Raw genomic sequence first — 27,926 nt, 5'->3', positions numbered from 1 at the left:
TTTTACTCTGTCCTGTCCACCTATAAGAATATTATTCCCATCCGCTTGTTCAGATGGGGGTGCTCCATTGCAATTTAAAGGCAAGCGAAATGCAAAAGAAAATGCTCCTCCATACCTCTTAGTGCTTCAAACCCTGGGACACTTTTAAGGAAAGTCTAACAATCGTACTGGATAAAAAATGACAGCAATGTTTTTGGAATTTGTTGAGTACTATAATTATCGCCTATTAAAGGTTTTTCCATTAATACAGGGCATAACGTAGAATAGATGCAGTGCTTACTGCACCAAAATTCACTGCCTGCTACTTATCAGGCATGTTTCCTCTTTAAATTCAACTGGGTTGACCTGCCTAAATTTAAAGATGGGCTGCAGTCTATATTACGCCCAGTAATTCCAGGGAAAGATACTTTTGAGCAGGAAGCGCAGTGTGGGCCAATGAACGGCAGCACCTGATAGTTCATGATGCACAAGTCAACACTCTTAGTTTATACGTTTTTATTAAGAAATGCCTAGTTTTAGCTTTAGGGGTCAAATGCAAAAACTCAAAATTAGATAATAATTTGAAGGCAATGTGACTTTAACCACTGCCTTGTTGGTCAAAGCCAGATATTCTTCAAAGATGCTGAAAATCACCATTATGTTTCACCATTTGGGGCTCATCCGTTTGGTACACTCAGCCAAAGTATCTTAACCGTTTGTGAGTTACGATTTTTTTTAAACAAATGTGCAGTGATCTTCATCAGAAAGGAAAACATGCCCAGGGGCACAGTCGGCATCCGATGGCAGAAGGCATCAGACTCAACCTCAGAAAAACAACTTCTGGACTGTTGATTTCTGTCTCCATGAAACCTCACTTGTTACCTCCTGCTTAAGTGAAATTACTCTTCCAACACAGGTATCATTGTAAAATTGCTTGCATTACGACGGCTCTGTCCAGGAAAACACCTTACCACTTTGCGTTCAGCGCTTTGGTCTAAAACTTTCTTCTCTGCTGTCAATTGCTCTACAATTGTTCTCTGTAACAAAGGGGCGACGGCTCCTCTCACCACAGCCACCAGATCCCCTCCCTGTGAAGAACAATGATTACATGAAGTATGAGGACAATTTCAAAACGACCTCTACGTACTTTCTTTTTACATTTTCACATTTGCTATCATATATAACGAACAAATCAGCTCCAAACCTTGTAACAGCCCAAACCCTACCACCATTCATCAATTATTCTAAAGCTCTTTTGTAATATAATTGTTACATATACTCAGTTCCCCATGCTCATACCAACCCTGCGCTGGAACGAGATTGTACGAGTATTTAGGTTATAATTTACTCAATTTATATGGCTTTGTACAGATCACCCATATTTCTTGACGTATTCTTTTCTCTTGACTATCGTTCTGCTGCTGGAAACTTCTCTAATTCTTTCACCCATTCTTCAGTTTATTTGGTTTCCCGCTCTTTGTGAACACACATTGACTAAGTAGCAATGCTTTTGGCCAAAGGGCATTTGGAGTTAGTTGCCGGACACTGATCACAACAGCTATCACATTCTTTTTAAATTCCAGACTTCTACTTACGCAGGTCGTCCATATAATTAGATTTACAATTTGTCCACATTTTATCAGCAGGCGGCTATACAAAACATCGATCATGTCTAGCACTTGTCAGAGACACTTGTCAGAGATTAATAATTGTATGTCAAACTCATCAGGTGCCCATGCATTCAATGTCAAAAAAATCAACGAGCTGGCCTGAGGAGATTCACTAGAGTCAGATTAATAATTTTTTACAAAAAGGCGTATGTTGAGTGCATGTGCAAAATAAATGTTCTTTGGGGACATTAATCTACTTTTATCTTTCTTTCAGTTTTTCGCGGAAGAGGAAGACCAGTGGATCGTTTCCAACAGAGCCACCGTTACTCCAGCACCAGTCTCAGAGGGTTAGCGTCTGTTCGCACATGATTAGCGTCGGTACGCACACGATTTGCGTCATTAGCGACTGCAATTCTATGGCAGGACCGGAGGCTCAGATTATGTTTCTCTATTTCTTTGCTACTCAAATAGCAGCCAATGAAAAACCAGTAAACATTGTAAAACACCACATATCCCATGAGGCTTTGAACCACGCCTCTTTCATTAACTAATCAAACATGTCCAATGTATACAAAATAGCGAGGCACCATCTTGACCACCTCTTTCATTGCTGCTCCGCAGTCAAGATAAGTGGCTCGTTATTTTGCTTATGAATTACTGTGATAAGGCTTTGCTTTATTATATATAATCGCTGTTTTCTGTGTAGTTGTTATTTGAATTCTGGTTCTATTGTGTGCTGCTTTGTTGCGGTGTAGAGCTCGCGCTGCGCTTCGTGCATGATAGTTTTCAAATTATCACTGTTCTTCAGCGCGTATTGCGCTGCACGTAGTTTTCCTTTTTGATTTTTCCTTTGTGGCGTTTTACTCGCTTTTTGCTCTCGCTCGCTCTACCGGCTGGGTCTGGGCCTCCCCACCCCCCCTCTGGGAGTGAGGTCGCGCACGGGAGCCGGATCGGGGTGCGTGCTTTGAGCCCTTTGGGACCCTGCATGTGTCTGGTTACGCACTTGCAGGCATCCCATACGCACCCTGGTAGACGCCTCACTCCGGGCTTGCACAACAGGAGGAAGCAGCTCGACAGTGCAGGTCCGGTATCGGGGTTGAATATATTTCATTTCTTGAGCGCATTGATCAGCGCTTCTGGCATTAACCCTTTCCTATGCATTCTGGCTGCAATATTCATTTTTGGAAAACCTTGATTGACTCAGGCAGGAGGAGTTAATTACCCTCCATTAGTCCTGGTCTGCAAGGGAGTAGTACCTTATTTCTTGGCCTCACTATCCCAGCATTGACTCCGATCTGACGCCCTTTCCCACGGCTGGGTCGGGGTCGTAACATTTGGCTTCCCACTCGGGATTTGGCTGTGAATATTCACATATTAACTGAAAATGTCAGACTGCGAGGTCTATGAGGAGGAATTGGCAGCTTATGGTCCTGCAGAAGACGAGGATTTCTATTATGATGATGGTACAGACACTCTTATTGAAAGAAGTTAGATCAGAAATTAGATAAGGCCCTTTCCCCACTGCCTTACTGCCTCTATCTCTGCTCCTTGACCAATTAGTAGGGGCTACTCCTACCCCTCTGACTGGTACTCCTAACCCCTCCCCTATTCCTCCCTTGAGCCCCCTGGTCTCCCTTGGCCTCATGTTCAGGTTTATTCCAATCTACAGACAGACAGAGAGCATGATTATCAGACAAACCCCTTGGTCCCTGTTCCCATGACTGACACTGATACAGATACGGCTTCCTCCCATCCCAGGGGCATCAATAGAGGCTACAGGAACCATGATGCCCAGTCCTTAGGTAATTCCTCATCTCCATCCTATGATTCCTCTGGGTGGCAGACTAAGGCATTTTCTGTACATTTGGACACAACTCACATCAGATGCGTGGATCATTGACACTGTTCAGGGGTATCAAATAAAGCTAACCAATGTTCCTTGGCAGGCAACACCCCTACTCCTCTCCATTTCTCCCTACAAGAACAATCTTTTATAGACTCAGAACTTCAAGAGCTTTTGGCAAAGCAGGCTATTGTTGTGGTCCCTTCATTCCCCATGGTTTTTTCAGCAACGTCTTCTTGGTACAAAAGAAGGGAGGAGGACAGAGATTAGTGCTAAATCTCAGGTAGTTCAATCCTTTAGTTGTCTACAGACATTTCAAGATGGTAGGAATCCATCTTTTAAGGGATCTGTTACTCAAAAGGGATTGGATGGTCCGCTTGGACCTGAAGGACATTTACCTAAGGATCCCCATTTGCCCCTCCCATCAGATATATCTACCATTTCAGTGGAAATGGCAATGGTTCCATTACCTGTCCCTTCCCTTCAGCCTCTCCTCAGCACCGTGGGTCTTTACCAAACTGCTGAAGCCAGTGACCACGCTGTTTCGAGAGATAGGCGTCCGCATGATCGTTTATCTGGACAACATGCTTCTCCTAGCCCAGGACCCTCCACTGTTATGCACTCACTTACAATGGGCGATCTCGCTGTTACAGGATTTGGGTTTTGTGATCAATACCAAAAAATCCATGACTATCCCGTCTGAACAAGTAGACTTCCTAGGTTTCCAAATTGACTCAGTGACTGCCCAGTCGCTCCTCCTGGTGCCCAAGATCAAATCCAGAAAGAGGGAGATATGAACGACTCTGTCGAAGCAGATGGTCTCCTTGAGGTCCCTGGCGAGGATTGTGGGTCTCCTTGCGTCCTCAATTACTTGGCGCTACAGCGCCTCAAGATTCACTATCTGCAGAAAGGTTTGCAGTACGATCATTTGATAGCTGTCTCTAGATGCGCAAGAGGTGCTGCAATGGTGGCTAGCTCATATGGAGGCCTGGAAAGGTAAGGCCATTTTCGGAGTATCTCCAGGCACAATTATCGAGTCGGATGCCAGTCATTGGGGCTGGGGCGCAAGATGCGGAGATTATGCCACTGGCGGTCAGTGGTCCTCAGAAGAGTTAAAATTACACATCAATTGTCTAGAGTTGCTAGCCGGATCGTTTGCTATATGGTCAATCTCCCCCTTGAAGAGCAATTGTTGCATCCTCCTGAGGATGGACAATGTGTCAGCGGTGCGCTATATTAATCACCTAGGAGGGAAGAAATCTCATCTTCTGGCCAACATTGCAAGGAAGTTTTGGCACTTCTGCCTGATGCAGAAGATCAGGATTGTGTCAGGATTGCCAGGAATCACATGGTGGCAGCTTTAACCAAGGTGGGTGGAGTTACACATTCCAGATTCCTGTTAAAGCCCCAAACTGTTAATGTGTGGCAGTATATACAGTAAGAAGCTCCTCTCCCAAGATGGCCGCCAAGGTTGCCGAGTTAGGGATTAGAGGTTGGTGGGTTACAGTATAGTTTACATGAAGCGCGCGAGCCCGTTGTGCTGCGCACTTCAATTTGGATATTCATCGTTGAGGAAGTCTAAAACCGTTTCTCCGCGCATTTGTTTGTTGCTGGAGAAAACGGTTTCATCATTCGTAGAAGGAAATTAGTTCCTTCGTTGTTCGCTGCGCTGGTCTTCATTGAGCAGGGACAGGCAGCTTCAGCTGGAGAGCGTCAGAGTTTTCAAGTCTTGCACCTGAGGGAGTGACTGGAATTACGGAGAAACGGCAGAGACAAGTCGTACTTATTCCAGTAACTAGTTATTTCCCCCACACCCATTCTGGCAATGTTAGCTGGATACTGAAGAGACGTTCAAGACACGACGAACTTTCAAGGTGTGAACCTACAAGTCGAACCAGAGAAATTCCTACAAGTCGAACCAGAGAAATTCGGCAACTACGCATTTGACAGTAAGACTGCAGCGTGCAAGGCATTAACTCCGTTTTTGGCTTCCCCTCCCTTCATTGCGCAATTCCTAGTCTTTCCTCCCCTTCTTGCCTTCCTTTACCCTTTTTGCGCGCTACGAAGGATACCCTGCCATCGCAGCATTGTAAATATTCTGAAGCTTAGTATTGCTGACAAAGAACAGAAACCCTAAGGCAGCTTCCTGGAGTATTCAAAAGGTAGGACGAAGCTGAATAGAGTATTCCAAAAGATTTCATAGGTAAATAGATGTCTATAATATAGTCTCTCTCTTTTAGAAAGAATCTCCAGTTACCATTCAAACACATAGAAGAGAGGTGAAGACTCCACAGCTAGCTGGTAGGATTAGAGCTTAGTAGAGTATAGAGTGAATAAAGGTGTAAGTGCTTGTTCTCAAAATTCCAACCCCTTCCCCCTTTATATGTGCATTAGATACCCAAGTGACAGTCAGAAGACCAAGAAGAATCCTGATTGAGCCTGGGTGCCAGCAAACGGAGTTTCTCTTCTCTCTCTTCACTTCCCCTTTCCCCCCCTCTCTGGTTTAGTAGATTTATGCTGCGACACCGGTGAGGGGGTGCTTGGGACTAGCAGCGATTCTGTCTCCGCGAAGCTTTTGGCGACTTTGACAGATTGTGGCCAAATACATTCCCGGCAAGAGCAATCAGGTTGAAACTCCAGGTTTCTGAGGGATTTCAGCGATTGGGTACTCCATCCTTCCGTGTTTCTAGAGATCATGGGTATTCAAGGCCCCTGCCTGATAGAACTCTTTGCCTCTCATCTCAGTACTCAGCTTCCCCACTTCTACAGCTGGAGACCGGACCTGACTGCATTGGGGATGGACGCTTTTCTCCATCACTGGGGTTCCCAGAGGAATTATGCCTTTCCCCCATTCGCGTTGATTCCGAGAGGAGCATCTCAGGTACGCCGACAGGCAACGTCATTAGTATTAGTCACACCTTTATGGAAGACACAATTGTGGTTTCCGACTCTATTGGAATTGTCAGTGGACCTGCCAGTCGAACTGCATGTGTTCCGATGCTGCTCCAGGACCCCAGAATCAGTCAAACCTCATCGTTTGAATGCTCTCCAGAGACATGAATGAATTGACGGCCTTTCATCAGCGGCTGCCGAGTTTATACAACAGACTTGGGCTCCATCCACCCACAAGCGATATTCTGCATCCTGGAAGCGATGGATGGGTTGGTGCCTTCAAAGACAGGTGGATACGGTGGGATCTGATTTGAAGGAAATACTAATTTTTTTTGTCTGAATGTGCTGAATTAGGTCTGTCATACAGGTCAGTAAATAATTTCAGGTCGGCTTTATCGGCCGTATATAACCACATTGATGAAAAACCAGTGGGAATACACCTGTTAGTTTGTAAGTTGTTAAAAGGCATCAGAGTCGCTCATCCGCAACGACCCAGATATACATTGTGGGATGTATCTATAAAGTTCTTTCTTTGTTAGAATCGTGGCAAGACAATAAAGATTTACCCTTAAAGGAAATATCTGCGAAACTCACAATGTTGTTGTGTCTTATTTCGTGTCGTAGAGTGTCAGATGTTCATGCTTTAGATTTGGCAGGAAGGGTTTTTTCTCCCCAAGGTGTTTCTTTCATTATCTCTAGGACTAAAACGATGTCTTGTTTGGTTGAGTATCCCACTTTTCCTCATAATGAGAAATTATGTGTTTTGAAATCCTTAAAAGTGTATGAAGAACGTACTTTCACTCACAGGTCAGACCCTCTGGGTCAGTTACTCTTGACAATCCAGAACCCATTTTTCCCTGTCTCAGCGGCCACTCTGACATGTTGGGTTAGGTGGGTGATGGCTGAAGCTGGTATAGATATTTCTGTGTATGGTGCGCATTCCACAAGAGGCACTATGGCCTCTAAAGCCTTTATTATGGGCTCTCGTCTAGAAGACATTTTGAAATCTGCAGATTGGTCTTCAGATTCAATGTTTAATATATTTTATTATAAACCCATTGCTCATGTTCCTTCTGTTGTTGTTGGTCAGCTTTGAACCAGCATAATCTGAGCCTCCGGTCCTGCCATAGAATACAACATTTTACAGCATTTGCGACAAGAATTTTAGATTCTTTGTCAGGACCAGAGGCGAGGATTATGCTTTTCTTTCTCCACTTTATTGAATAGCAGCCAATCAAATTGATTAGTAACAAACTACCATTCTCATGAAACGTAGAGAATAACACAAAGTTTAACAATAGAGAGTCCATGTACAGAGTGTCCAGGTGAGTCCACCAATCACAGGGTTCCCATCACTTCAAAGTCCTCTGTTAGTCTCCACTCACCCTCTCTTTCTTTTCTGCTTGCAGCCAGATAAGTGTGCTTTCCTTGTTTTCTAGCATTCTGGAATGTTCCTTGTGTTTTTTTGCCTAATGAATGTTATTTACGACATCATTCGATGTGTAATTGTTTGAAATTACCTCGTGTGTGATTTTCTATATTTTGAAACATTCTGTCACCGAGTTCGAACGCGCTCAGTTCGTGGTTTTCCACCGCTGCGCGTCCGACTCGGAGTGCTTTGCCTGCAGCTGTTTGACATAGGCAGGGGCTGCCTTGGACGGCAAAAGGTGTAGTTACGCCACTGGACTGACTGTGACTCATTTTTCCTTCCTTTCTGAATCTCCTCTACCTGCATCTGCTTCTGTGGGAGTCCTTTGGAGTTCCAGGCTGTATCATGGCGGAAGCAGATGCTTTCCTAGAAGCCTTGTATTTCTCTTATTATCCTTCGCCAACATATGCTCCAATTTCCCTCTCTACCGGTTTCCCTTTTTTGTCAATGATGGTCCTTTTTAATACTGTTGAACAAAACTAACAGCCCTTAGAGGAGTGAGAGGCTGGAAAGTACGCAACATAGACCTGATGACAGTCAGTTGCATATTTCAATTCTAACACAAGGACACATGACGAATAAGGAGGGCATCCTGACTGGAAAACTTTGGCTACAAAGTCAAATAAAGCATGAATTAACTTTGTTGCAACAGGCACAGAAGATGTCAAATGACAATGCAATTTGAAGAGCTCAGATAAACTGTCCAAGTTAGGCTTAAATACTCTCGGTGTTCCAAGGCACCACTTTCACGAGTCGGAGAGAGGCAAGTGCCAATACAAGGTATCATGGTCCTGGAAGCCTCTGGTGTTCTTAAAGACACAGGGTGCTTGTTTTACCGCCTTTAATGATATGGCTATTAGACCTAATCTTTTCATTAGCTCTAGACTGTTTTAGACAGCAATTTTAGTTTGAGATGCTGAAATGTAGGTTTGAATGAGGGTTATCTTGGAAAAGTAAAACATTCAGCAACGGCTTTAAATGGTGATCCAAAGAAGAGACTGTGCTTATTTTGTACATCTATTATCTACAAAAAATGTACGTGTACACACTGGGGATTATTCTAATGTTTAAGACTATTAATAACATTCCATGATGCAGTACTAAGATATACACGTTAACTGCAAGGATGAGGAATGTGATGATGAAGACATGGATTTGAAGTAATAAAGGCCATTAAAAGCCTCTTAACATATATACACACAAACACCCTAGGAATTGAACATTAAAACAGATCGACAAATTAGACTTAAAAGATGTTGGCAAGAGGCAGATGTTTAAGTGGAGCAAAACTTACCCCGTAAAACAGAAATGTGGGCTCACATTTTCCTCTATATTTTTCTAGTGAATCAATGCCATCAACCTCTGCCTATATGAAACAAAAACAAACTTGGATTACTTTAAAATACAGCAGATGAAAGATTTAAGAACCAACAACACACGTACTTATCGATGAAAATATCTAAATCATAGTACTTATTGACAGAAAACTATGAAGAATAATGACCATTCTTAGAAGGTTAGAGGTCATGGTGAACCCCTGCAACACTATTGATGTGACCTCATGATGCCACAATCCATAAAGTATGATCTTAATTGATAAGCAACATTATGATATTGTTTGGTATAGCTTTAACAGTTCCAAGCTAAAATTCAGACCAAAGCAGAACTAGTGTTAACTTCAGGACAATGAACTGGTACCTTTTGGCGCTGATGAACTTTTTTACATTTCTACATAAAAAAGGCAAAACCAGACTACAGCGGAAAGACTAAATTGTTTGTTATGCAGGATCTATGAACTGAAAAAAGGCCTTAAATTCACTTCTAGAGAGAAGGCAGATTACGTCTTTTTCCAATTGTGGTTTGAAAACAGAGTATTCAGAACCTTGTCCCCCATCCCCTGGGGCCCACTTTAAAAATAAGGAGAGTGGGGTGTGTAGCCCCACTCCCCAAGCCTTAAAAGGCCCAGAGGACCCCATTCCCGGGTCTGATTGCTTAAAATGGGGGGGTGCCTGGCCCCCATCTCCAAACCTTTAAAGGCCCGGAGGAACCCATCCCCGGCGCTGAAATTAACTTTAAAGGAAGGCGGGCCACCAACCCTGTCCATGAGCCTCTTAACACTCCGGGGACCCTATCCCCTGGGGCTGGGTTATATACTGTGTCTCGGCACAGGCAGAGGAACATATGTTTGCTCAACCAGGTGGGAACATTTTTAAATGTCCCACTGCATGTGAGCAAATATGCCTTCTCTTCCAACAGGAGGGCATATTTACTGTCAGTCGGTGGGAGCTTTCAAAAATGCCCTCACTAAGTGGGAGCAGACTTCTGTTTCCCTGCCTATGCTCCTATCGTCAGGGAAGCACATATTGCTCCCACAACTGTTCCTGCCAGTTGGGAGCAATGCCTGCTCACAGGCACACCGGGAGCCGGCTGGGGCCCCACGGCCCCCAAAATATTGCACCCACCCAGAATGTAAAGAGGCCACAGGGGATGGGTACCCAGAGCCAATTAAGAATTGGGGAGGTCCCCCCCCTCCCCTTTAATGTGCCAATAGGCCATGGGGCTGGGATCCCCGGGCCTATTAAAACTAAGGAGGGGTACTGCATGCCGCCCTCCCCTTATTAATTGGATTCTACCCTAGGGGTTGGGTCCCCGGGGACTATTAAGGCACAGGGAGGGGGGTGTCATATGTCCCAGGCCATTTTGGGGCATTTGGCCTTGGGATTAGGGTACTCAGGCCTCTTAAGGCTCTAGGAGGGGCATCACTCACCCCCCTTCACCTATAATTAAAGTATGGGGATGGGGTCCCTGGGGCCCATTTGGGCTTGGGAAAGGGGGTCACATGCCCGCCCTCCCCTAAAAATAATGTATTTGGCCCTGGGAAATCGGGCCCCTGGGATCTCTTAAGGCTTTGGAAGGTGGGGGATGTGCCCTCCTCCCCTATAATTAAACTATGGCGCTGGGGAATGGGTCTCCAGGGCCTCGTTGGGCTTTCTTTATTATTCATGCATTTGGTTTCGAGGGATGGGGTCTCTGGGGTCTCTTAGGCCTTGGGGAGGGGACCATGCACCTCCGCTCCTCTATAATTAAAGTACAGCCATGGGGATGGGTTCCCTGGGGCTCATTGGGGCTCTGGGAAGAGGCCATGTGCCTCCCTCCACTAATAATACATTTTTGGCCCCCTGGGCTCGAGGTTGGGGAGGCATGGGCCCCTTCCCTTAAGATTAATGTATTTGGCCCCAGGGGATGGGGTACCTGGGCCCTGCACCTTCCCTCCCCTATAATTAGGAGAGGATGTAGTCTTACGGTCGACCTCAGAGCTGGGGAGCGGGGTTTGAGTCTCTGCAACGTTGCTCAACCTCCTGTGATGCTGGGCAAATCACTTAATCACCCATTGCCTAACAAAAAACCCCAAAAATGAATGTGTCCATCTGTAACAAAACTGATGCTCATGTAAAGCGCTCTGATACCTGATATCTTCGGTTCTAGTTTGTGCTATATAAAACTTTATTTAAAAAAAATGAAAGTGCAGCCCTGGGATTGGGGTTCAAGGGGCTCATTTGGGCAAGGGGAAGGGACTGAATGCCCCCGTATAATCTAATAATATATTTTTTGGCCCTGGGGGATACAGTCCTGGGGCTAATAGCGGCTTCGGGAGAGGGGCTCTGTGTCCCCTTCTGCTTTTTCTTTTTCTTTTTAAAAGCCCTGGTGGATCAGGTCCCAGGGACCAATAGTGGCTTGGGGAGGAGGGGGCCAAGACCATCACCCCTTTATTTTAAAAAAGGCCCTGGAGGATTAGGTCTCTGTGGCCACCAGCAGCTCGGGGGCCAAGTGCACCCCCTCCCCTTTTTAAAGAGAAAGAGCCCCGGGGATTGGGTCCCCGGGCCAATAGTGGCTTGAGCTAGGGGGTTGTGTGACTGCCCTCAGTAGGGGTTTGGTTGAGTGTGAGGTGTTGGCCATCAGGCCCTTTGGACAAACCCCCTGCGTACATTCAAGGGCTGTACGAGGTGGGGGTTGGCTTTAGATATGGTAATAAAATATTACTTTACGTTAGGAAAACCCTACAAATTCGCTGGAAAAAACACAAAGGTTAAAATAACATGAAAGGAATAATAATTATATCTTACTTTACATTTTTATAAAACCTTAGAAATTCACTGAAAAAAAAATGTTTAAAGTGACGGTGAAAATGTCAGTGACAGCGTAATGTTATGAACTAAAAAAACACAGAAATTCACCAATTGTTACCCCGACATGCACTGCTCATAACCTCACATATTACATCACTCCTGACATGCTCTATGGCATTATTTATAACATCACTGATGACGTCTCGAATAACATCACTGATGACATCACTAATAACATATCCCAAGCTACGTTTGTACTCATTACTCTATAAAGGAGTATGGTATTGGAGGTATGAAACTAAGTACTAAATAGCTCAGAAAAATATAAAGAATAATTAATGCCTTCACATATAGAAACCCCTTGGATGAGGCAAGCGTCTGTTATGTGCAACATTGAGCTAATACTATACATTCATGAGTTCATGTTAACAATCAACAACACACAGATGGGTAATCCCTACTGCACACAGTGTTCAATCTGCATACACCTACTGAGGAAAAACCAAGTTCCTCCAGATACTCATCTTCTGTTACATACCAGCCTTTACTTGTATCAAACCATTCAATGTCAGAGAACCTCCTATGAGCATGTAGCAGAAAGAAGTAGAAAATTGGGCACAGTATTTATTTGTATTTTTCGAATATTTAATTTCTCCTATAAAAAGTAAAATCATATTAGCGTTGTTTCTTCCACGGAGCCTGCATCAGAGCTTTCTTTTACCTCTGTGGGCCCTCCTTTACTTCTTAAAGCTTTATCGATATGCTCCGTAGTCTCGTCAAATCAAACCATTTAGTAAAGGTCTACATCATTCAATGAATGTAATTCAATTTTTCCCTACTGAACTTGTTTGATTTTTCCTCCTTGAGTTCCTCTCTACGTTTCTTCCTATTCTGTACCATATTTTGTATTGCTTTCTTAATTTCTTCTCTGCTTGTGATTGTTTACAAGTCTTTCTTCTACTCAACATTCCAGTCCCTGCTCTTCTCTATTGTGCTTGAAGTTAACACGGGCATGCCTAACTAATGTATTTGGGTTCTCCTGACGATCCTGGCTCTGCACACATTTTTAATACAGCCGGGTCTGTCTGGCTTCCATCTTCTCCAAGGTACTGAGATGGCTTCACGCGCACTAATGCCACCAATATTATGTTAGACGGTGGGCGCAGTGCAGTATTGCCTTCGATATTGTCTCACATTCCACACTGTGCCTCGAGCTACACTGTGTAGGTATCAGAGACAAAGCTTTCTTTTTTCCAAGAACAGAGGTCTCAATCTGTCCCTTTTGACCCATTTCATTATCTCCCCGGGACATTGGTATGTAGCGTGCCTCCTTTGGCTGACTTCATCAGTGGCTTTGGTTTTCCTGTTATGTTCCATAGAGACGATACGTTGACTGTATTATACTTCGGAGACCAGTTTCCAACCTCTGCCATTAATGTTCATGCTAGTCTGTCAGCAGTAGCACTCTGGGTTACAAAGAACACTCTGAAGCTGAAGGAGGTAAGACTGAGATGCTACCCTCCTCCCCTCCAATTCTACAAATAATCTGGGTTATCATTCTCAATGTTTCTTTGAGTCTTGGGAAGTAAATCAGTGTCCCACCGTCTTCCTTTGTCTACTATTTACGTATGATACGTAAGGTAATACTGCTAGATTCTCATTAGACCATGGACCTAGCAATTGTCTTATCTTACATTTATTATTGAAATGCTCAATACAGCCGTTATTCCAAACTGTTACTGCTAGGCTCCTTTTAAGCCAACCCGTAAAATAACCTACCTTTGATCATCTTGACGTGCTCCACTATGGAACGGGACAGGATTTTAAGACCTTGTGTATCTGTCATAGATTCCTACAAATCAAGACCCAGTCTTCATTCATTCCAGAATCAATCCACTCCTATTCATGATTCTCCTTGGCTACTCAAATCTTTTGATCTCATAGAGAGGGTAAATCCTCTCCTATCTTGCCTCTAGGCACTGAAATGCTTTACCACCTCATCTCTGGCAACAATCAACCTCAAATTTCAAAAAAGCTTGAAAACCTGACTATTCATTTGAGTCTCTTCTACTCTCATAGCTCTTGTGCTAGGACACTCTTCTTTAACTTGCTGTTGCGTTCATTCTCCAATGATTCAAGAGTCTCTCTGCATATTTTACTAATGTTGCCTTTAACTTAATTGAGCTATTCCTAGTATGATCTTGCATCAAATCTTCATCCATAACATCTACAAATGGCATAGTTCAAGAAGGGATGTGCTTGCTGTACGCCAAGATGACCACAAGCTTGTAGAGCTTTGAGGGGTGCCTCTGACCCCCACGACATACCGGAGCCTAGTGCTGCCCTGTGAGCTTGTAGAAATTATCCAAACTCCTAAGAGGCGGGAGGCATGATGGGAGGAGCATGGAGGGCTCTGACCTGTGCTGAGGCCCCGATCGACGAGACAACTCCTGCCCATGCTGCGGCACACACGATGGCGACGGGTGGGCCCGGGTGCCCGTGATGGGCCTATCCGCCCTTTCTCTCTGCGAGTTGCCTGAACCTGCGCTGCTCTCTGGCGTCAGCACTCTGCATCTTGTGGGCCCGGCACTGGGGGAAAGAAGCGCTTGAGGGAAGAGGCTTTTGCATAACCGCAGAACTAGGAAACATGTGACGTCCGCCTTTCTTTATTGCAGACCACCCAGACCCCATGCTGCTCTGTACTGTTCGAAAAAACCACCACTGGGTCTGGGCTCGCAACAGCAAGGCTTAGCCACTAGCTATTATTAAACAAAAAGAATTTCCAATACTGTACTATAATTTGTCTCTCAATAAACTCAAAACATACGAATTAAACAATATGCTCTGTTCTCAAATTTATGTTTGATTCAATCTTTTTTATTATTATTTTGCAAAATTTCTTTGTTTCATGATTTTGGTTATTATTTCACCAATTTCCAAAATTTACAAGACCTTCTCTACACAATTTATACAATCACATAAAAAAAAAACCATTTCAACATATTACCTTATATACATTTTCCAATCATCATTCATTCAAACATACCCTCTCATACACCCACAGACCTCAAACATTCATATATTTACACTGAAATTACAATATTCACAGAATGCGATAGAAAAATCCTTTTCTTAAATACGACAATTATTTAGAGCAATTCAAAATGACTTCTTATGATTTAATGGCTCTAACAGTCTGTAGGAAGGTCTTGTAAATTTTGAAAATTGGTGAAATAATAACCAAAATCATGAAACAAAGAAATTTTGCAAAATAATAATAAAAAAGATTGACGCATGGCATGAACTGAACCCAGGATGTAGGTAACCCTTCTTCTATTCCCAGTATATGACTCACAAGTCTGCTTAGACAAAATACTGAGCTCAGCAGGCTTGTCACCCTGGTTGTGCAGACTGAAGACCTAGACTGGATGCTACCAAAACATAACCCTTTTTTGGCTGAACTCAGTTGGGGAGGGTCACATCGATCATCTCCATCTGAAGGTCCCCCGGCTAAATATTTTAACCCACCTTAAGGTTCCACCTGGGAGACCAGGTTGTGGACTACTTCACCACAAATGCTCATAGTGCCTCCCATACAAACATTGAACGGGACACCTTCAAAGCTGTGATAAAGGGACACTGCCTCCGTCAATCGGTGGGCATAGAGCAGTGGCTTTTCATTGAATTTTTTTAGGGTCTGAAATCCGCTCTTTGGAAACTGAAGCCCTGGAATGCCCCAATATATTGCATCCCAACGGGAGGAGAGGCATGCTGTGGCAATGGAGGAACCCTGTTCAGTGCGTTGACTGGAACATGTAGCAGCTGCATATGTAGAGAGGGGCATACAGGCAAACTGTTGGCATGGCTGACCCGCCCAGTAGACAGGGGAAACCCCATTACCCAGGTTGCCGGGCCAATGGGGAAAATGATCTACTCCCAAACTAGAATACATGAAGTTTTTACGAGGCTTATATGGGGCTGGCGATCCTATGGCGCACAAGACTCTGGGTGCCTTCCTTGACTGGGTGCACCTGCAGCAACTTCCAGAAGAGGACCAAGAGGGGCTAAGCGCTCCCATCTCGAAGTGGGAAATCAGTGAGGCCATCAAATACCTGGCGTGAGGTAAGACTCCCAGGACAGATGGCCTCTCAAATTCTACCAGTCCTCTATTGCACAACTGGTTCTAAGACTATCTGCAATGTATGCCAATGCATTGGCGTGCGGACACCTTCGAAATATAACCAGAGAGGCATTGCTTGTTTCCATTCCTAAGCCACTGAGGGACACCCTTGGAATTGCATTTGCAATTAGCGATTACCAATTTGGTCATCGCCATTTGCGAATGCATTCCCATTCATTCCTATGGGTCTGTAGGCCCATAGGAATGAATGGAGTCACATTAGCTAATAGTGATTCCAATGACCGAATTGCTATTAGCTAATGTTTAGGAATCGCAAAATTTATTGCGATTCCTACATGCATAAGGATTTACAATTACCAAAAAGCGATTCCTTAAAAATCGCTATTTGGTAATCGCGAATCCTAATTTTGATGCATGTGGCAGATTGACTATAAAATTCTGAGTAAAATCCTGGCAAACTGGTTACAACCCCACCTTTCTGCACTGGTGCATGAAGATCAAAATGGTTTCACACCCAAGAGTAACACGTCACAAAACATCGGATGAGTTTATCGCGTGCTGTGAGAGGCGGATTGGGATCGATTCCCTGTAGCCATGGTCCTCTCAATTGATATCCAGAAGGCCTTTGAAACCCTTCTGTGGAATTACTAGCAGGCGGTCATGAAAAGACTGTCTCTAAGGGGTTGGAATAACTGGTTTTATCTACTGTATTGGTAGCTCACGGGTGCGTACAGGTATGTGTATCTCTAACACTTATGAGATCAGTTAGGGCTCGAGGCAGGGATGCCCTCTTTCTCCTATAGTCTTCACGCTACCAGTCAAGCATTTGCTTGCCTCCTGTGATTGGCGGGACAGGATGGGTTATCCCATTGCACGATGGGGAGCATATCTGCTTAATATATGCAGATGACATGTTGATCTTCCTGAGGAATCACCAAATGGGTATACTGTGGAGCGTAACAATGCCAGATGATTTTGAACAGGTCTCTGGCCTTAATACAAATTGGCATAAATCCTGCTGGAGCCGGTGAGAACTCTTGGTTTACAATGGGAGCCTAGAGTTCTCAAGTACTTGGGTAATAGAGTAATGCACTCTGACACTGATATTCGAGAGGGCAATCTTGGGAGAGTAATGAGGGGCCTCAAGGGAAGTGTGGCCTTTTGGAGGTCACTGCAGCTTGCAGTCATGGCCCTAATAGCACTCATCAAAATGGTGATCTTGCCCAGTCTCTTTTACTATTTCAGAAATGTCCCAATCCGAATACCAGGAGCGTGGTTTTACTCCTTAAATGGCTTGCTTACAGAGAAGCTCTGGGATGGGCAGCAAATTAGGGTGTCACTGAGTACAACCGCAGCCGGCCTCGGTGTCCCAGACTATGAACTGTTTTATCTTGCTGTGCAGCTGCAGAGGCTCGTCAGCTGGCTGGTGGGGGATACATTTGGCAGAGGTGGGAGGAGTTTGGGGCTCCGAGTAGGGAGGGAGCATTATTAGTTATGTTGCTGGGAGGGAGCTCACTCCGCTGTGCAGACTGCGGCTGCTCCGTATTGTGCTTCAGTGTTGGAGGGTGGTGCACTGCCATGATCAGATGGCCACTTTGTGTGTCCACAAGACACCATAAGTGGGCCTGCCAATCATAGGAGGGGGCTACTTTACTGCCCATTGGCTGGCACCTTGGATGAAGGAGGAAGTGGTGACATTAGGTTTATGTTACTCAGAGGGTTCCTTCTGTGCGCTGGAGGAACTGATGGCCGAAGATAATTTGCGAGGCTCTCAGTTCTCAACCTACGGGGCGCTGACTGGAGACATTTAACATTTCTTGGGTGCTGTGGAACCAAAACCTCTAGTGCATGATCTCTTGCAGGCCGTATTTACCTTCAGCAGGGGACGACACCTTGGAATGCACTTACACTCTTACACGTAACATGAGATTCAAATACACACAATTCAACTACCTACATCACCTTCAACACCACCATCGCACCCAAGCCTCCCCCGCCCCCCGCCACGAAGGAACTGGAGCAAGGTCTCTGAGGAACTCCTCAACACAACCCTCCTACAAACTCCCCCCAGCGCCTCGACCGACACCAACTCCACAGCCAGGGAACTACACCGCTGGTCTCCTGCTGCGCTGACAAACTCGCACCCCTCCGCCACCCCGCCAAACAACGCCCCTTGAAGGCCGCCTGGTTCACCACAGAACTACAAGAAGCCAGACGCTCCTGCAGATGCCTAGAGAAAACCTGGCAAACCCAGAAAACCACGGAAGCACAGAACAATCATAAGAGCGCCCTGAAGGAATATCACCAGCGCATAAGAGATACTAAACGAACCTTCATAAGAGACAAAGTCCAGACCAATGCTACCAATGCCAAGGAACTGTTCAACATCATACAGCAGTTCACAAAACCCCCCAGCGAAGCCACAGACATCACACCTTCCCAAGAACTCTGCGACAAGCTCAGCTCCTACTTCCATCTGAAGATAAAGGTACTCTACAACAACTTCAACGGACAGATGCTGAACACCACCACCTCGCCCCCTCGATGCCGACAAGCCATCCATCATGACCTGGAATACCGCCACCATAGAACACATCACCGCGACCATGAAGAAGACCCACTCAGGAACCCCAACGGACCCCTGCCCACCGCACATATTCCACAGGGCCACCGCTGCCATCACACCCGAACTAGGATGGACCATCAACGCTTCCTTCAGGTCCGGCATCTTCCCAGATGACTGGAAGCAGGCAGAGATTAAACCCCTCGTCAAGAAACCCACAGCCGACCTAATGAACCTGAAAAACTACTGGCCCATCTTTCTCCTCCCCTTTGCAGCCAAAGTCACAGAGAGACTCGTAAACTCCCAACTGACCGCCTTCATCAAAGAGAACTCCATCCTGGACGCCTCCCAGTCTGGATTCCGCAGCAACCACAGCACCGAGAACGCCCTCCTCGCTGCCACTGACGACATCCGCATGCTACTCGACCAAGGACACACCGCGGCTCTCATCCTTCTGGACCGCTCCACAGCCTTCAACACAGTTTCACATCGCACACTCGCAGCCAGAATTCACGACGCGGCAATACAAGGAACCACCTTCGACTGGATACAATCCTTTCTCTCTGGACGAACCCAGAGGATCAGTCTCCCTCTATCCTCTCCAAACCCATCGATACCAACTGTGGAGTTCCCCAAGGATCATTGCTCAGCCCCAAGCTCTTTGACATCTACATGACCCCCCCTCGCCGCCACCGTCAAACAGCATGGACTCAGCATTGTAGCCTACCCCGACGACACCCAGCTCATCCTCTCACTCATGAAGAAGCCCAAAGACACCAGACTCTGTTTTACGGAAGGAATGAAGAATGTGGCAGCCTGGATGAAAGACATCTGTTTGAAGCTCAACTCTGAGAAGACCGAGGTCCTCACCCTGGGACCCTGAACCTCAGCCTAGAACAACACCTGGTGGCCCACCGCCCATGGTAGCCCGCCCACCCCCACAGACCAAGGACGAAACCTCGGCATCATCCTCGACTCCTCCCTCTTCATGAACCGCCAGATCAACGCCGTCGCCTCCACCAGTTTCAACTGCCTACGCATCCTCCGCAAGACTTTCAAATGGATCCCCTCCGACTACAGGAGAACCGTCACCCACGCACTCATAACCAGCAGATTGGACTACGGCAACGCCCTATACGCCGGTATCAACAGAACCCTTCTACACAAACTCCAAACCATCCAGAACGCTGCAGCCAGACTCGTCCTCGGGACACCGCGACACGAACACATGACCCAACACCTACGAGACCTCCACTGGCTCCCCGTCCAGAAGAGGGCCACCTTCAAACTCCTCACCCACGCCTACAAATCACTCAACAACATCAAACCCAAATACCTCAACAAGAAATTATCCTTCCCCAAGAGGAACCTCCGATCCGCCGACCTCACCCTGGCAGAGGTCCCCCGCATCCGCAGAAATACAAAAGGCGGGAGAGCCTTCTCCCGCATCGCAGCCAAGACCTGGAACGAGCTCCCTGTGAACATCAGACCCTCCCCGACCCTGCACACGTTCAGGAAGGACCTCAAGACCTGGCTCTTCAACTGATCTAGAGCTGCCGACTCCCCCCACCCCAGCGCCTTGAAACCCTCACAGGTGAGTAGTGCACTTTATAAAACCCTGATTGATTGACTGATTGAGCGTGTACTGTGCGAGTCACCAGTGTAAGAAGTTGTAAGAATTGTGGAGTTCTCTTATTCCCAGAAATTACCACTCCCAACATCAACACCAACCAAAACATTAATAGAGAGAAACACATAGGGGCCGATTCACAGAATTAATCTGAGATGAAATCCTAAATTTACTACTTTTGGTATTCATAGAAGGCATTTAGTAGTAGTAACGTTAGGACTCCTAACTTTACTACTACTAAACTGAGATAAAATCCTAAACTTAGTACTTTTGGTATTCACAGAAGGCATTTAGTAGTAGTAAAGTTAGGACTCCTAACTTTACTACTACTAAATGCCTTCTGTGAATACCACAAGTAGTAGGTTTAGGAGTTTATCTCAGATTAGTTCTGTGAATCGGACCAAAGAGAGCAAACCTCTGGCGAGGTCGGTCATCTTCTACTAGGTGGGTGAAACCCTCTCCCGCCAGTCCCCACCCAAACCAACCACATCAACCTGATTTTGATTTGATTAAGGGACTTATAGAGCGCACGAATGCCCGAGGGCGTCTTTGTGCTTTAAGAGATCAAAAACTGCCTGGCCATCGAAAATAGCGCCACTCCTGGTTTAAATGAAAACAGCCACGTTTTCAAGTTTTTGCGGAACGACCATAAGGAGGGGCTGTTTTTCACCTCGGCCGGAAGTTTGTTCCAGATTTTTGCCGTGTTCCCTATGAAACTTCTTCCCCCCCACCTAAGCTGTTTGAATCTGGGGGTTACCAGGAGTTTAGCGCTGCTAGAGCTTAACGTCCTGGTAGGTACATACGGTTTCAGATTAGTTTTTAGGAAACAGGGGCCTGAGCCGTGGAGTGACTTGTACGCTAGGCAAGCTGATTTAAACTCGATTCTTTTCTCAACCGTAAGCCAATGTAGACCTCGCATTTGTATCGTTACTGGTTCGGACTTGGGAATTTTCAGAACCAATCTGGCTGTCGTGTTCTGAAGGCGCTGAAGTTTGTATAGCAGTTGTTTCTGTAAGCCCGCATAAAGCGCATTGCCATAATCCAGTTTCGATAGAGCTAACAAGGTAACCAGGGTTTTGGCGGTGTCATGTGGAATGTAGGGCAGCAACTTTCTAATGAGTTTAAGCGTGTACCAAACAGAAGAAGAGAGATTAATAATTTGTGCTTCAAAGGTGAGTTTAGAGTCAAATATGACCCCTAAATTCCTCACTTTATCCACCGGCGTTGGACATCTCCCTAGGATGCGCGGCCACCAGAGATTGGACCAGATGTCCGGGTTAGCCCCCAGTAGCATAACCTCTGATTTGTCCCCGTTGAGTTTTAAGCAGTTGTCCTGCATCCAGTTGCCGACCTGATCCATACAAGATCTGAAGTTATTCGCGGTCTCCACAGAATTGTTGGAGATAGCCACCACAATCTGGGTATCATCCGCATAGGACAATGGAATGAACCCGCAGTTCCTGATGATTGTGGCTAGTGGGGCAGCATAGAGATTAAAAAGAGATGGGCTCAGCGACGAGCCCTGGGGAACCCCCCGAGGCAGATCAAAGGCCCTTGATAAAAATTCTCCAAGCTCAACCGAGAAGGTTCTGTTTTCCAGGAAGGGGGACAGTAAGTTGATAGCCGAGGTGTGAAGACCTAGAGCGTTAAATGTTAATGTTAAAATAGTTTTATATAGCGCACGGCTACTCCAGGGAGTGTCCCGGCGCTTTAATAAAAACAGGAGGCAGAAATCTGGGGAAAGAGGGGACCGAGCAATGAACCTACTGGACGAAGAGCCAGGACTTTAGCTACCTCCTGAAACCCAATAGGCTTGCATTGAGTCTAATGGACACTCGCAGGGTGTTCCAAAGCTTGGGAGCCAGGTAGCGGAAAGAGCAACACCGACCCTGGCCAGTCTGATGGAGGGGACTTGGGCCAGAGCCAAGGAAGCTGACCTTAGCGTCCTCGTAGGCAAATTGAATGCCAAACGCTTTCTTATATATTTAGCTCCAGTGCCGTGAAGAGCTTTGAAGGTCAGTGAGAGAGCCTTAAAAGTCACGCGTTTTTTAATAGGGAGCCAGTGAAGACTTTTCAATAAAAAAGTCGCACTAGTTCTGCGATGGAGCCCGGAAATGGCTCAAGCAGCAGCGTTCTGCACGACCTGCAGCCGGGAAAAAAGAAACTCCGGCAGGCCCAAGTAAAGAACATTGGAATAATCCAACCGTGACCCAATGAGTGCCTGGACCGTTACCTTCCGATGACCACAGAGGCAGAAATTTTCGCAGCCTCTTAATAATGCCAAAGCATTTGCCAACAAGATCCAAGACCTGAGGCTTCAAGGTAAGACCATCGTCTATCTGAACCCCCAAATTCTTGGCTCTGAAAGACACAGCTACGGGGGAAAACATAGCCGGCGGCCACCAGGCCTGCCATCTCGGGTCTGCGGGACAGCCAAAAAACAGCAGCTCCGACTTGTCGGAGTTGCATTTCAGGTTGTTCCTTTCGAACCAATCAAAGACGGCTCCCAGACAGCCTCTGATCTGCCCCCCATCAAAGTCTGACCCCTTCAGGCTGGTAAAAAGCAGCTGGGTGTCATCAGCATAGGACACGATCTGGGCACCGAAGGACTCCGCTAGAGCTGCCAGGGGTGCCATATAGATGTTAAATAACGTAGGGCTCAAAACAGAGCCCTGCGGCACCCCTACCTCGAGAGGTGGCATCTCAGCGGAGAACGGAGGGGCCCAGACCGTTTGCCGGCGGCCGGCTAGAAAGGACTTAAACCAGTTAAACACCGCTCCCCATAGCCCAATCTCCCCGAGTCTCAAAAGGAGACTACCGTGGGGAACGGTGTCAAAAGCCGCCGACAAGTCCAACATAATCAGCATGGCCTTCCCTCCTGCGTCCAACACCTCTCTGATGGCATCCGTCACCTCCAGCAGAGCCGTCTTCGTACTCATGTTGGCCCGAAAGCCCGACTGAGTATCATGGAGGATGTTATTGCTCTCAAGGAAGTTCGCAAGAGAGGTGTGAACGTGCTTCTCCACGACTTTAGCCAAAGCCGGGAGGAGGGAGATAGGTCTGTAGTTGGCGTGCAACAGAGGGTCAAGATTTGGCTTCTTCAGAAGCGGCAGTATCAAGGCATGTTTCCAAGCTTGAGGAACCACTCCCAGAGCCAGCGAGCAGTTGAGCACAGGATATATAAGCTCATTAATGGCAGAAGCCATTTTTGCCAGAACCTTTGCTGGGCAAGGATCACGTGGAGAGCCCGATTTAAGTTTAGAGATCAGATCCAAAGAGGAGGCAAGGGAAAGAAAAGGAAAAGTAGCCAGAACCGGACCTTCGACCGGAAGAGATAGAGAGAAAGGGGCATATATATCAGAGGGGATCACCAGAGTGGAAGGAGAGAATGAGTCCTGGATAGTCTTGATTTTGGACGTGAAGAAAGTGGCCATAAGAGACACCCAGGATTCGGAATGATGGTGTGTGGGCAAAGCCGAGCTAGGAGAGATGAAGTCCTTGACAATAAGGAAAATTTCCTTACTGGCCATAGCAGCAGCCTCTATTCTACGAGCCAAATAAGCTTTCTTCTCCACCAAAATGCTACCGTGATATCCCTTGATGGCCTCCCTATAAGTGATCTTATCCAAGGGGTCATATTGACGGCGCTAAGCTCTTTCTGCTTTTTTGCAGCTACGGCGCAGATCAGCCAGGGAAGCTGAAAACCAAGGAGCGGATGCTCGAGTACAGCTTTTGCGGACAGTTGAAACAGGGGCTAGTTCAGCGTTTAGCCTCTTTATGAGAATCTCATGGTTAACAGTGTCGAAGGCCGCCGACAAATCTAACAGAATGAGGGTGGCCTTCCCTCCTGCGTCCAGTATCTTCCTGAGTTCCTCAGCTGCCATCACCAAGGCAGTCTCGGTCCCATGATTCTCACGGAACCCATATTGGGAGTCATCTAGTGCCTGCGAGTTCCTAACACGCCCTGCTAATTGGGAATTCAAGAGCTTCTCCAAAATTTTGGCCTGAAAAGGGATCCTTGAGATTGGCCGGAAATTGGCTGGGATTGAGGGGTCCAGGCTGGTTTTCTTAAGCAGTGGAAGTACCGAGGCAGCCTTCCACGCTTTAGGAAAGCAACTGGATTCAATTATGTTACTGTACAGGGTCTGGAGTTGGGCACTAAGCAGATCTGGGACCATGTGTAAGACCTTGGGAGGGCACGGGTCCATAGGCCCCCTGGATTTGGTCGACAGAACCAACTGTCTGATTTCTTTCTGTGGAGTCCCTGGTCAGTCCAGTAAGAATCTCATTTCGGTTTGGGGAGATTGTTTTCTAGATGCTCTTGGATGCCATCCACCAGGGTGACCACTTTGAGGTGCACCACTGCTCTGAGAATGTCCAGCTTTACCTGCTGAATTTTATCTGTGGTAGGGGAGCTGATCATGCAAGTTTTTGTCGGATTTTGCCATTGTCGACTAGGTGTAGATCCTTCCTTTGGTTCGGCCCGCTTGGGACAATCATCATATGTTTCGTTGAGGCCCAAGACTCAGCAGCACTTCTTGGTCAATCATACTTGGTGTCTCTAGTCCCTGCCAGATGAAAATGAGTCTGAAGTGTGGCCTCACTGTTAGGAGGCATTGTTAGGTCAGAGGTGCTCTGTTATTCTGCATATTTGGTGGTGGCGCTGCGGTGTAGAAAGGCCAATGTCCTGGAAAAAAAAACGCTTATGGCCCTCGTTTAGCACGCAGTCCATGGCGTGAGCCTAATCATAGTTTTCTCTTTCTCACTGAAGAAATGCACCTTGGTAACAATGTCCGGAGAGCTCTCTGTATGTTTGCATCCAGGGTTGGTCGTATGATTGCAGCCTTAATGTATCAGAGGTCCCCGGGCCGGTTTCAGATGTGTTAAAGCATATCTTCTAGACATAGCCAGTGATGTTGCTGCCATCTGCGCTACAAGGTAATTCTCTGATTTGAATATTGTTTCTTCTAGACCTATTTTTGAGATCCTCTTGTTTGAGGGCCAAGGCTTCACACTGCTCATCTAAGACTAGAATGCGATGTTGTGCTGTGAGGAGCTCAGCTGAGCATGCCTTTGATGTCCGTCAGGCAGGCGATAATGACTGTAATATCTCTCTATAAGTCATAGAGGTAGCCTTTAATGTCCGTCAGATTGTGGTGACTTCATCCTTGGCTTACCGAAGAAACTGTTGTAGGAAATCTTCAGTGATGGAGGGCTATGGAGTAGGAGGTTAGTTGCTGGGGAGATCTGTGGCCGATGGAGCAGTCTGCCCCCTTCCTGCTCTGGGCCTGGGGCTCAGCATGTCCTTGATAGTAGTGGCTCTGCAAGATCTGCTAGTCTCCATATTCATCAGTGTGAGGCTGGGCAACCAGGGGACAGTGTTTCATTCAGCAGCCCACCCAAAGGATTCTCCAAGCAAGTAGTGAAGGATAGAATGTGGGCAGAGAACATCCACGGAGGGCGTCCTTTACTCCGGTGGTTAAAGTGGGGCTCTTGTCACTGAAACCACGTGTTCCGCGGTCTTCCGACTTGTGAATATCTGCCTGGCGCAAAGGATGTGATTAGAAAAACTAGACCAGGTCCTGCGTGAGAATTTTCGTTTGGGTCATTGCTTTGTCTGTCTATTTGCGGCAGGCGTGACAATATACATAGCTACATTGTATATAAAAGTATCTATATATCTATATACACAGCTATAGATATAGACTTAAACAGGGTAAGATATAGTTTAATTGCAACTTTTAAATAAATAAAGCAATATTAGTTCTATAACCATTCTTTAACTTTCAATACATTTTAATTCTCTCATTTCTTTCAAATTTTGATTGTAGCCACAACACTAGAACACTATTTTCTAACATCTGTGTCATTAAACAGCCAATATATTTATTAAGATCGCCCCCATTATTAGCACAAGAACACAATCTTATTGTTGATATGATAACATTAATAAAATGTATATGGTATAACAATGTACCACATATATGTTAACTAATTTTATTGTTGTTTTCAAGAATCCCAAAGATCTGTTCCGGTTTTTTAGCTACAATTTCTTCAAAATCATTACCATTGCTATATCCTAGCGTCAATAGCAATCTGGAGATGTTAAATATTCTTTAGAGAATTTTGCAGCAGAGACATAGGTCACTAGTGTATTAAAAAGCCATTTCTATAGCATCCTTTCTATGTAAGTGTCAAAACACTGTGCTGTGAGGGTTGACATACATGCATACTTCCAGGATTTAGAGTTTACAGCCAGATGGGATACTGGCGAATGTTGCTGTATTTGCATACTTGACTCTACATCATGAAATGTTAATGTTAGCTTTAAGGCCTTCTTTCTTAGGCTTCTCAGACTGGAAACTTGTTATTGTGATTTTTCAATGTAATAATTTTTGATCTTACCACAGCAAACTGAAGCAGATCGTCCCCCAGCTCATTCTTTATTTTCCTGAAGAGGCTGACCACGGTCTTACAGGGACCGCACCATGCTTGGTATGCATCTACAACTGCCAGGAAAGAGACAGATTGCTTAGTCATAAATCAACTTTCTGCTATTCTTAATATTAAGACAATTGTAAAATTGTAATTAAAAGCAATCATGATGATAAACAATACAACAATAGACATTTAATCTGTACATCCTCCCCCATGAGAGTACAAAAAGAGAACAGGGAATAGGCGAGCAAGAAAATGGTATATTATCTGACAGAGCAATGCTTAAGGAAGCATGCAATTGCAAAGAGGACAGGACACAACCTAAAGTAAGGGACATGTGAAAAAACCCATAAAGTATATGCCATATGAGGAAGAAGACATGTAGCAGCAGGAACCATGGGGCACAGGAAACAACACTGGGTGGGGAAGAATGAGAGACCAGCAGGAGTAAGAGGAGATAACGTTATGTAACTTGTGGAACAAATGGTATATTAATGGAGGGGGTGCAGGCCCAAACACAAAAAAATGGGTCAATGTCTATCCAACTTGCCAGTATGTTAATCGATTTAAGTGATCTTACCATTGTCTAATTACTGAAAAGTTGTAAAGATGTTAACAGATGTCGTTTCGATGAGGCACTCAATGTTAACTGGTGCTTATTTGTTATGTATTAGAATAACAATGTAATACAATCAATAGAAATATTTTTTTTAGAAAGGAAAGAAAAGTTATGTACCTGGCATTTCAATTCTCTATCCCGAGTAACTTTATCAAGTCTATAAATCATATAATACATCCTGCAGGTCAGTTGATCCCAAAATACACTTGAAAAACATTATTTTTTTCCTTTGTTCTTAATTAAAAATTAAATATCCCAGCTGAAATCCTCGAGACAAAGCAAGACATCTACCTGTTTAGTTTAAGTTTAGATCTTCCTCTGGCAGAGACCTCCTGGAATGGCAGAGGCCTCTTGGAATGCCCTGCAACAATAGCAGTTCTAATCTGAAGGCGACTTGGCAGAAACTTAAAATATCCTCTGAACATAAGGGATTTAAGGTACACACTTATGAATATGATGATGATACCTATGATGGTGGACTGCTTGTGCAGGTAAGGTAATGTCCATTTCCCATCATCTGGTCTTCATTAGTATTTACAACAGATAGCAAAGGGTAGCAATGAGACAATGAGAGCCCAGGAGACAAGGAGAAGAAGGAAAAAAATCCTACAGACCATTCCCTTGCAACAACATAGAATCTGCCCACACCAGGGAT

At 45.6% G+C, this 27,926-nt stretch overlaps 1 protein-coding gene across 3 annotated transcripts in view; it reads right to left on the bottom strand.

Annotated features, from left to right (window-relative positions):
- NME9 (NME/NM23 family member 9) overlaps positions 1-27,926 on the bottom strand; it is a 697,622-nt gene that overhangs the window by 418,367 nt on the left and 251,329 nt on the right. For all 3 annotated transcript variants that reach the window (XM_078680514.1, XM_078680516.1, XM_078680515.1), the window contains exons 4-6: positions 26,620-26,723; positions 9,048-9,119; positions 951-1,067 (exon numbers count right to left, since the gene is read on the bottom strand). In XM_078680514.1, coding sequence (XP_078536640.1) covers positions 951-1,067; positions 9,048-9,119; positions 26,620-26,723 — 293 coding nt within the window. The remainder of the gene's footprint in view (positions 1-950; positions 1,068-9,047; positions 9,120-26,619; positions 26,724-27,926) is intronic.

The sequence above is a fragment of the Lissotriton helveticus genome, chromosome 3_1 (assembly GCF_964261635.1).
Source record: "Lissotriton helveticus chromosome 3_1, aLisHel1.1, whole genome shotgun sequence".
NCBI classification, from domain to species: Eukaryota; Metazoa; Chordata; class Amphibia; order Caudata; family Salamandridae; genus Lissotriton; species Lissotriton helveticus.
The sequence above is the reverse complement of the archived record's forward strand: the minus strand, read 5'-3'. Positions and strand labels throughout refer to the sequence as shown.